Here is an 11,868-nt window from a genome sequence, read left to right on the forward strand (position 1 = left end):
CTTACATGTATTGCAATATAGCGGATGCCATAGATATATAAACATAGATGTACACATACGTACACATATCTATAGCGGATGCTCTCTTTATTATTATTTGTCCATTTATCAATGTCTATATATCTATGGGAAGAGTGGACTGAAAAATAAAGCAGTGAACACGCGTGTCTTTCATTCCCCGCACACATTTTTATTTTACATAGTAAAACTCCAAATGGATGCCTGTTTGCATTCGACAGCAGGGGTGAAAGGGTTAATGACACAGGTCCTGTCAATCAAAGTCAACCTGTGATCTCTGTGCAATCAAACAAAGACGTTAAATTAAAATATAGCAGCTAAAAAACTCTGTTCCATGTTGTCAGTCAGTTAAACATTAAATGAGAATGGCAAAGAAAACCATTACTAGTGTTGTTCTTATTGTTGTTCATAAATAAATAAAACTCTCACACCTGCACTAATAATAATGATTTATCAGAAAATACTGAGAAAACACACACACACACACTTTTACAGTCACTAGGACACATTTCTCGGTCACTTTTATAAGGAAAACTCTTCACAGTCTATAAACTGAGGATTATTAATTGCTTTGGCACGAAATGCATTCAATGACGACATCTGTCAAATTACACGAATACATTTCAAACACCAGCAAAACTAATGAAAAACTGAATTATTTGCAACATTTACACAGTTTTCCGAATCTAAAAAATGAAATGCTGTTACAACATTAGGTGTATATGAACACCTACAGGATTACTATCTACACAAAAGAGGGATATTTATCAATGTTACTGTAATGTAAACATGCGCTATGTATCAAACAGCAGTGAACTGTAAACAGTAGAGTGTTATTCTAGTTAAGAACATTAACACAAGCAATCAGTGTGTAATGCTCCTGTTGTTAGTGTGTAATGAGTGGAAAGTGCGCTAACCCTCTGCTAGTGTTCTGGAAGAGTGACTTTGAGACATGTTGGTGGTTTTGAATGTGAAATTAAACGCTGAAAGCTGGGAAGAGTTTGGAGAAAGTGACCTACGTTTCTGAGGAAATGTGTCGTAGCGATTGTAAAGTCAACGTAAGACTCAGTGTACTTTCTCTACGTGTGTGATTGTGAATGCATTCCCTACAGCAGACGCACACCCGGATCAGGAGAGACTTCATGTGGACTCAGCCTGTCTGGGATACTATCAGAGAAGCTTTCTAGGGAAACTTGTTTCTGTCACGGGATTAAAAGAAAAGTAAAAAAAAAAAATCTCAAAATTCAGACTTTATTTCTCACAATTGCAAGTTAATAACTCACAATTCTGTTTTTTTTTTTTTCATGCAATTTTTCCCACAATAGCAAGTTTAAGTATTTCGCAATTGTGACTTTTTTTTCACAATAGTGATTTTATATTTCGCAATTCTGACTTTTTTTCCGCAATAGTGATCTTATATTTCGCAATTCTGACTTTTTTCGCAATAGCGATTTAAAAATGTGCAATTCCGACTTTTTTTTCTCGCAATAGTGATTTTATATTTCGCAATTCCGACTTTTTTTTCTCGCAATAGTGATTTTATATTTCGCAATTCTGACTTTTTTTTTTTTTCGCAATAGTGATTTTATATTTCGCAATTCTGACTTTTTTTTTCGCAATAGTGATTTCATATTTTGCAATTCTGTCTTTTTTCGCAATAGCGAGTTTTTGTTTTGTAATTGTACCTTTTCCATGCAATAGCGATTTTATATTTCGCAATTCTGACTTTTTTCGCAATAGTGATTTAAAAATGTGCAATACCTACTTTTTTTGCAATAGCGAGTTTATATTTTGCAATTATGACTTTTTTCTTGCAATTACGAGACAAAAAAAAATCGTAAAATTGCAGGTTATAAATAGAACTGCGAAAAATAAACTCGCTAATGCAAGAAAAAAATAATTGTGATATTGAAAAAATTGCCTTTATTTTTTTATGCAATGACAGAAACAAGCTTTCAATAGTATATTTTGTTTTCACCGCAGAATAAAAAACTAAAATTGTGCAATTACGAGTTATCACCTTGAAATTTTGCATTTTTTTTTAAATCAAAACTTTAAGAAAAATAAAGTCTGAATTATGAGATAAAAAGTCACAATTACCCTTTTTTTTTTTTTAATTCCTTGGCGGAAACAAGTTTCCATCGGTTTCCATACACTGTCCACTTAATTCATTGCAACTAAAAACCCTTCTAAAGTTAAGAAAAAAAAAAAATGAAAAAAAAAAAAATGTATATATATATAATAAAAAAAAAACATCAGCATCAAACTCTCTAATAAATTAGCTGATTGGAGCCCAAATAAAAAACTGTTAGTCAATAACCTTGGCTGTGTGTGTTAGCTACATCAGCACCGCAAAAGATCTGTGTGTGTGTGTGTGTGTGTGTGAGAAAGTGTGTGAAAGTGTCATTGCATCCTCATTCAGGTTCAGGTTCAGTGCTCGAGTCATCTGGACTCTTAATTAAAACCCACAGCCAATAAAACATCAGCGTCACTGCATGAATTCACACCTCATTAGCATAGACACGCCCCTACTCGGTCTATTAGCCTATCACACCACGCCCCGGTGTCTGCTGGAGTGTAAAAGAGGGAGAGAAAAGAGAGACGGCATGGAGGAAGGATGAAGAGAGAGTGAGAGAGAGAGAGAATGATGAATGGGATTGCAGTGAGGAAGACGAGGATTGATCAGTATTCGTCCTGATCTCGCGGCTGATCGTCAATCTCTTCGTCCTCCGGAGGCGCAAACCCATCCTGAAAAACACACCAAACACCAATAAACGTTACGTTTGTCAGGGCTCGTACAGATTTCGTTATTATCTTTTAAATTAGAATAAATAAAATAAAATAAAATAAACCAATAAAACAAAATGGTAGAAATAAAGTGCAATTTAACTTTAACCATTGAAAGGATGCGATGATAAAGATATCGCTTTCTTTATTCAAACTGATTTTTTCTCTCATGAATATATGATTGACTTGAAGAATAAATTATGTATCATATACTTGGATCTTTATGAGCAATCACACTCTATACTTCTATACTCTATGCTTCTATATCAATTTTGTGTGAAAAGATCGTTTTATCAATAAAATTAAAAATCAATTTTGATAAATCAATCAAATCAATATGACTGTTTTCAAGGGTTTTCCCGGAGTAAAATTTCCAAAAGTCAAATTCAAGTCACCTTGTACGAACCCTGGTGTGTGTGTGGTCACTGTTTATGACGTCATGTGTAAAACAAAAAACAAAACAAAAAGCAATAGTTCATAAATCTGATGTCATGCCATGGTTAAATGAATTACATTAATAGCATGTTTAGTCGCACTAACTGACCACAATGCATTGCATTAACAGCGCCTGTGTTTCAATGCACGTCACCTCTGTGGCGTAGAGGACCTCCAGGACTTTGCCGAGGACGGGGTTTGTGTCGCTCTCGTGGTCTTGACACACCAGCTCAATGTCTCTGAGTTTGCTGAAGTAAAAATCTCTTTCTTTCTCCAGACCGCTGACCGTCAGCTTCAGGTCCATCAGCTGCGGGAAACACACACACACACACCAGTGAAGCATTCAATGACTCTCATCTTCATTTTCATAGTTGCTTCATCTTATTTATGTTTTGTCTGTACTTTAGTACTTAATCAATTCTGGTTAATAATCAATTGAATGCACACGATATCTGAAAATACACACATATTTAAATTAGGCTGCATTCTGCACTTCTCATTGGCTCATGCTTGTGTTCAGAGATAAACACACATTTATAATATACAAATATATATCTCCTTCTGCATTTGTAAAAACGTTATAAAAACCATTAAAAACAGCAGAAGTCGAAGTAAACTTGTGTTCACCTGCTGGTTGAGCTCCATGATCTCGGCGTCGCCGCCTCCGTTTCGTGTCATCGGGATGTTCCGCCTGATTCCAGTCGAGGGGGCGGAGTTTATGACACGCGGGGGGGCGGGCATCGTTTTCGGTGCCGTCGGTGATGTCCGCTGGGGTCCTATGTGTGAAAGGAAAGTCATTAGCCAATCACAACACACCACTTCACACAGCAGCCAATCACAGAGCAGAGGCTCATTCGACAGCCAATGAAAATTCAAGATCCACTTCAAGAGTCTCAGACTTGATGAACACACACTTAAAATCCAAAGCCCAGAAACAGCACAAGAAAAACTCTATTTTCATTTCCTTACAGTTAGTGGTTATTGTATACGGAGGTTTCTTTCTTTCTTTTTCTTTCTTTCTTATTATTGTTTCTGTATTTTATCTATTTATACTTATGTATTACTATTATTGTTTTTATTTATATAAAATTTATTTTATTTATATATTTTTTCTTATTATTTTTGTTCATCTTTATATTTTAGTTTACTGTATATAATAAAGAATGATAAATAAAAAAGTTAATAATAAAGAATATATACAGTATTAAAATAAAACAAAAAATTAAATATATATATATATATATATATATATAAATATATATATATATAAAAAATAAAGAATTTATAATAAAAATAATAATTAAATAAAAACAAACAAGAATATGTAAAAAATATGTAAAATGATAAATTAATTAAAAGAATATATATATAAAAATAAAATAACTATATTTGACTATGTATATATATATATATATATATATATATATCTTCTTTATTATTTTATTAATATATATATATATATATATATATATAAAATAAACATTAAATATATAATAAAAATAAGAAAATAAATAAAAATAAGAAAGTACATATATATTCTTCTTTGTTTTCTTATTATTTATTTATATATATATATATATATATATATATATATATATATATATATATATATATATATATATATATATATGTGTGTATATATAAAATAAAATAAAAGCTGATTTATTAATATATTGATTTTTTTTATCTCTCTTGTTGAAAAGCATCAATAAAAAGAATCAAACTGAAATCCAAAGCCAGAACACACAAGATCAGATCCGAAACAAATTCAAGCCTGAAAACAAACACAAAACCATTAGTTTGAGAAGGTTTCTCAACGCAGGCGAGCGAAGCACACACAGACACACGCGTGCGGAGAGAGAGTGTGTGTGTGTGTGTGTGTGTGCGTCGGGTTACCTGCCGCTCTGGAGGAGCTCTTGGATTTGTGGAAAATGACTTCACCTGGGTTGGGAAGAGGTGTGATGTCTTGGCCTTGTCGCGCAAACGCAGGGTCGTACTCCTTCCCGTCGTAGTTGGCGTCAAATAACTTCTTAAACCACTGAACGAACTCGAAGTTGTCCTGAAACCTCCCTTTCACGAGCTTCTCCACGGGAATGATCTGAAATCAGACATCACGTGTAAGAAGGTAGAGGTGTCACAATATATCGCAATACAGAAATGCAACATGTTTCGTGGATAGTTCAGCCAAAATAAAAATGACTGTGTGAGGAAAAATTCAAGTTTTCAGTTTTAGTGTCAGTCAAGGCGAGACACTACAGGCGAAATTTTAAAATAATAGATATCACCATGAAACTTCCTCAGTTGATTACTCACACAAGTATATATGTAAAAAAAATGTATTACAAGTTTTAGAAATTTGTATGTTTAATTATGCAAATTAGGCATTCTCTCATTAAATATGCACGACTTTGCATATATTTTCGGTAGATAGATCTGAACATATGATAAAGCCGGGTGCATAATTCCTTTTTCATTTTGTTTACACACAAGATGGAGGGATTTCAGGATCTATGCTTTCATTACCTAGGAAATCAAAGTATACTGTCCAAAGCCTTAAAAAATCGATTTTCGCCATATTTTTTTGATTAAAATGTCACATAAATCAGGCCAGGAATGATTTATTAACAAATCCCTCTGAACATATCTTCAGAATACTGCTAAGTGTATAACTGGAAAGTTTGGTGCTACATAGGCTGAGATGTTTGTCAGGCACGTGCACACATAGACATCAAAGGGGGCTTGAGCACCTGCCCTTTTTATTCCTGGAGAGAAAGTGCCCTTTTTTCTGGGGTGCTTTTTTTCTATTTTTGAAAAATAATATATATTCCTGTTTGCGCACATCTTCCCTGTCAAACAAATATATATATTGAAGAATAGTACATCTAAATATCAGGTCCGTCCAAGTGATCTGAGCGAGGGCGCTCGCGCATCCTGGTGTGTGACGTGTACGCAGACTGGTGCATAGATATATACACTAGATGTCGTCTTGTCTACGGCAGTTCATTGGAACGAATGTCTTTAAGGCGAAATCTAGTGTATATATATCTATGCACCAGTCTGCGCACACGTCACACACCAGGATGCGCGCGCGCCCTCAGATCACTTGGACGTGGCTGTGTATAAGAGCTAAAAACGATATAAATACTGTTCGTTTTCTCACACAAACCGCTCGTTTCGTGTCTTAGGCCATCAATGTGTACTTACGATGGGGAATTGTTTAATTTGGACTCTGTGCATGCTCTTTGAGACAGTGACCATAGACCTGCATTATACGACTGTCAGACAAGAACGGTTTGACCTAAAAATATCAAAATTGAAACTACTGCGGAAAAAAAGACACCTACATCTTGGATGCCCTTGAGGTAAGCTAAAACATACCAAAATTTAATTTCAAAGTGAACTATCCCTTCAACTAGTTGACGCCTAATTTGCATACAGAACGTCCCCAGTTAATGACTTCAAGAGTCTTTCCCCCTGAAATTTAGAAATCTAAATTGGTGAATTTAGAAGAAATCTACAGATGCAAACAGATGGAGGATACACTCTAAAAAATTTAGTAAATCTGAGTAACTGCATCTGGTACATTAATACATAAAACTGAGTAGAAATAAGTTAACATTAAACATTAAAAATAAACTAGTAGCATAGAAAATGTTTTCAAAACATGCACATTGTGGAATGGTTTCCTTTGCTGCTCTATAAACCTAGTGAATACTAAGGAGACCATGGTTTCTGTGTGAACTGATTATTTTGTAGACATCTTTTGAAAATGAAACAATTGCGTGAGTTTGAGGAAGATAAAATTAATTAACTTTTTTAATTATTTTTTTAAAAAGGAAGTCAGAGTTGCGTTAATATATATACTTTTTTGTTTTAAAAAAAGAAAAAAAAATACGTAATTATGAGAAGTGCCCTTTATTTCACTTGAGCCCCTGCCCCTCAAAATGTCTGTGCACGTCCCTGATGTTTGTACTGGAGAATGACAAAAAAACTCATTTTGAGAAAACGGCATTTAAAGAGTTAAATAGCTCTAAATGAGATTTCGTCATTAGCTTTAAATCCCCCTTTGGACATTCATGATTGGTCACTGATAGAAAGGAAATGCCCATATTTGGGTCGCATTGTGCAGGAGACTCAGAGCTTTACAACGAGACCGGTCATGACAGACTCCAGTGAACAGATGGATCTCTGGAATGCTAACTTCCTGGTAAATTCGGGAGAAACTTACCGCCGCAAGTAAACAAAATGTAATCAGATAAACATCTTAATGGATATTTTCAACGTTTTCTTTATAGCAACTTGAAAGAACACATATTGAAGGAGTAAACTAGCCCAAAATCTCATAACTGTGTTTTTGCAGTTTGTTTTTGCCTGCCGTGTCTCACCTTAAACTAATATGATGTATAATAATGCATATTTGTGGGTCCTGATAATGCCAAATGTCTGATGTTACCAGTAAAAGTGGCCTATACATTATTAGTCAGTGAAACATATTCATCTTCAATAATTCTGTATTTTCATCTTCAGGATCATGAATATTGTTATTCTGGTGTCTCTGTTGTGGTTTCCAGCACCGAGTCCAAGACTATTCATTTACACACACAATGTAATATCAAATTTAGCATTTTAATCAACAGCACATTTTCTGTTACGCTTTTATCATGTGTCTTGGAGTATCGTGATAATATGGTATCGTGATATGTGTCGAATCGTGACGTGAGGGTCTCGTTACAGCCCTAATGATGAGTGTTTCTCGGCCTCACCTTGTCGACGCTCATCCTCTTGAACGCCGCCTGCAACACCTTGAAGTTGTTGATGTATTCATGCTCCAGTTTGGCCTGAAACTTCACCTTCCTCAGCAGAATAGAGCCGGGAAACAGCATGTCCATGAACTGGCAGTACGCCGCGCCTGAGGAACGCCACAACACAACATCTCAAATCAAGTCATTTATTTACACAACACTGACTGTTTCACAGCAGCTTCACAGAGATAACAGGACAATAATGCAAGAAAGTTTGTGTCTAGAAGAAATTAGCATCACAGTCCAGCTTAAAGCAACACCAAAGCACTTTTCCTCTGCGGTCCCCCTACAGGTTGGAAGCGGAATTGTCCATTACCGCTGTGGTAAATCATTTAGCCTACGGTCGCACACATGCTAGCTGTTTATCCAGCTCCGGCTGTGAAATGAACGATGTCCACAGACAATATGTTGCATGATTTCATGAAAGTATGATGTATTGCGACATCAGAAACGAAGAAAAACTAAATAATGACTATTGTAGCGCTTGCCGTAAAGCAAGTCAAATTTGTAGTTTTCTTATGTCTCATTAGAACTACAGAAACGCGACCCGATCTGGCAATCTTGCATAGTGTGGTTATAGCAGATAAAGGACCGCAAAGCGAACCCAGAAGTGCCTTTCACCCTGTTACGACTTGATGAACCACTGATACGATTTTGGAAACATTATTTTAAGGTAAAAAATGTTACATAGTGTTGCTTTAAGTAAGTTCAGCGATGTTTCATTTTTTAAATTTAGTTCATTTATATATATCTAGCCGCTCTGGAGAAAACAAACCATGATGTCATCGTCCAGCTCAGTTCAGTTCTCATATGATGCTGTCAATGCAGGAGATCAATAATATTGTTGATTATACTACAGGGCCGTTGAATGCTTGAATCTGATTGGTTGACGAACGTTCTAAGGTGTGCATTATTTTCAGGGAAACGCACAGCTAAAGTAGTTCCAGGCAGGTCTCGACCGCATTACAGGTCCATATCACTCCGCATAGTTAACGGTAATAACGGAAAATAGGATACAATTCATAACAAGAAAAAGCATTTAGCCCCATGCGCTTGATCTGCAATTTTCAATGTCTAGCTTCACAATCAATGGAAACATGCAGTTTAATTTGAATAAATAAAGTATATTCCTATCTATAATCAATAGAAAATTAATCTCAATATAGGCTAAATAAATGGATAGTCCTGCAGCACGGATTATTATTGCAGATAATATAACAAATAAATAATTATTGATAGGCCTTACTTGTTAAAAGGCTTTTTTTTTTCATTTATTTGGCTAGTCTACTGTCATCTGTCAATAATAGAAAAAAAAAAAAGAATGAACGAATTAATTAAAACGAATTGAATTAATAAATAAATAACAATATTGACGCACATGCTTTTCTGTCTCATTATTGCAACATCTCTCTCTAATCACTGCATAAAGCCGAGCCGAGGACACACTTTAAGGCCGGTTATGAATGTAATTTGTTATGAATGTAATTAGAGAATGTGTCAGCTAGTCGTGTGTCCCAGCATTAGTCTGCTATCAGTGGCTCAAACCTCCGTTATTAACTCTAAAATGACGTTTTGGAATTAGCAACGGAGGCATGGGATTAGATGCGTAAGAAATTAGACCTACATACAAGAGCGTTTTAATGACAAAAACTTTACAAACGTCTTGAAATACATAATCTGAACAATGTTTCGAGGTGTGGTAACTGTAGTATAAGCGGAATAATTGACTTCAGGCCGTTGAATTATTAGAAAAATAATGCACACCCGAGGTGTAACCTCCGCTTCGCGTCGTGACCGCATTACCACCTCGGGTGTGCATTATTTTTCTAATAATTCAACGGCCTGAAGTCAATTATTCCTTACATATTAAATGTTAAATTTTAATGTCCCCAACTAAGCAAGACAAAAGCCACAGGCAAGACCAGCAAACACATTAGGCCCTATTTTAGCGATCTAAGCTCATGGTCTAAAGCAAGTGCACTTAGGCCGTGTCCGAATCCACTTTTGAAGTTTAACGACGGGACAAATGGTCGGTGCTCCCGGTGCATGATCTAAAAGTGTCATCTCTATTCTCTTAATGAGTAATGGGTGTGTTTAGGGCGTAATAAACCAATCAGAGTGTCATCTCCCATGTGTGATTGTGTTTTGTCAACAATAAGCATAAGCATAAACACTCTGCACTTCCAGTTCGTAGTGTGGATCATTCATTGCGACATTTAAACTGATTCTCAAGTTTAAGAATCTGTGAATCTTTTTTTTGTGTGATTTTTTGTGTGGCCTTCAAACACCTTAAAATGCACATGTGTAGATCAGGAACATCTAAATGTGTGTGTATAATGTATGGGCCCTGGAGACGCGCGACTGCTCTCAGCGCTACTAGCGTACCTGAGCAGAGCTGCTCGATCTTGGTGTAGTTGAGGTGAAGCGAGTCGTTGACCCAGGCCAGCATGTCATGTCTGCTCAGGTTCTCGATGGTCATCGATGTGGAGTAAACGTTCACCGCCATCCCCTAACTACGGATAAAGCAGACGCAAACAGCCAGTTTAGCTAACAGTTACAGCTAACAGAACGCTAGTAGCTAACATTCTCAAAACTGAGCACAAAAACATGTTTTTCTGATACAAAATGTCAATAATTTGTGAACAAACAAGTATTCATTACTTCACTGAGCTCATTGTTTCTGCCTTTAATTATTACATTGTTTAAATTAAATTAATATTTTTAGCTAACTGTGATTTTGTACATTTCTGAAATGCATAACTTAGACAGTTTCCTCTGATAACAGATCGCTCTAAATTATAATATGGACTCATGAACTTTCTGTAAAGCGGATTTGAAATGATGTGTGTTGTGAAGAGCGCTATACAAATAAATGTATTGGAAAAAAAAAATTATGAAATATTACATTTGTTTTCCTGCATGTCATGTGACCATTAACTGACATCACAGAACATGAAATATTAACTTTAAATCTAAAATTCTTAAAAGCTTTAATTCCCAGTTTTACAAGTTCAACTAGAAGTCATTAATACTGAAGAGAGAAACTGACACTCAAAACATTCTGACAACCAATGGCGTGAGTTTGGGGGCGGGGCTCTCTGCTTGTCCGACCAATGGCAGAGGGCACAGTGTTCAGGAAACTTGTTTAGGATTATTGTTTTTCAACTGTTTTTGACACACTGAGGCTAAATTAGGCAAGAACACATGATCACATGCTCTCTGTTTCAGGAGGTGACCCGCTAACAGCCTGGCAATGCTACACACACACACACTCTCACTCTCACTCACACACACACTCACCGTCAGTAGGTGGATGTCACAGTAGTACACTAGCTCTCCTCTCAGTTACTGCTCCCAAAAGAACAGTGTCCTACAAACCAAACACAAACACAAAGAGAAACACACTGAACACTGAACACACACTTTCCCACAGTAACGCAGCGAACAGGAACATTCTCAGAATGTTCTGGCAAAGTTATGAACTAAAGTTCTTACAGTAATCTTTCCAGGTCTAATGTCCTCAAAACATTTATTCATCGAGGGTTTTATTCTGAAATGTTTCAGTCTGGAGTGTTTTTAAATGTTTCTGCTCGTTTTAGAACGTTCAGATTCAGAAGTAACGCTCCGTGCGTTTGACGAATGATACAATGGAATCTTCCTTTAACGTTCACAGAACCAAGAGAACGTTTTTTAAAACATTTAAAAAACTGGACATTTTGAAAGTTATTAAAAATTATATTTTCATAACTTAATGGGAACATTAGCAAAACGTTCTTAGAACATATTTTGTGACAGGGAAGTCCAGATTAACAGTAAGTAGAAATCA

General features: G+C 35.7%; 1 protein-coding gene and 1 long non-coding RNA gene across 5 annotated transcripts in view; both read right to left on the minus strand.

Annotated features, from left to right (window-relative positions):
- Window positions 1-11,868, minus strand: part of LOC307158029 — a 399,912-nt gene that overhangs the window by 123,878 nt on the left and 264,166 nt on the right. The gene's annotated exons all lie outside the window — the stretch shown is intronic.
- mapre3b (microtubule-associated protein, RP/EB family, member 3b) overlaps window positions 168-11,868 on the minus strand; it is a 14,779-nt gene continuing 3,078 nt past the window's right edge. The window contains exons 2-9 of one of the 4 annotated variants that reach the window (XR_013821170.1): window positions 11,343-11,412; window positions 10,428-10,555; window positions 8,004-8,149; window positions 5,137-5,338; window positions 3,868-4,016; window positions 3,395-3,547; window positions 1,578-2,766; window positions 168-1,451 (exon numbers count right to left, since the gene is read on the minus strand). Coding sequence is in view for 2 of the 4 variants with exons in the window: in XM_079870150.1 (XP_079726276.1) it covers window positions 2,701-2,766; window positions 3,395-3,547; window positions 3,868-4,016; window positions 5,137-5,338; window positions 8,004-8,149; window positions 10,428-10,548 (837 nt within the window). In the remaining 2 variants the exon portion in view is untranslated. Of the gene's footprint in view, window positions 2,767-3,394; window positions 3,548-3,867; window positions 4,017-5,136; window positions 5,339-8,003; window positions 8,150-10,427; window positions 10,556-11,342; window positions 11,413-11,868 lie in introns of all 4 variants that reach the window. The other 3 variants (XR_013821171.1, XM_079870151.1, XM_079870150.1) reach the window with 3 other exon arrangements.

The sequence above is a fragment of the Squalius cephalus genome (assembly GCF_949319135.1).
Source record: "Squalius cephalus genome assembly, chromosome: 4".
NCBI classification, from domain to species: Eukaryota; Metazoa; Chordata; class Actinopteri; order Cypriniformes; family Leuciscidae; genus Squalius; species Squalius cephalus.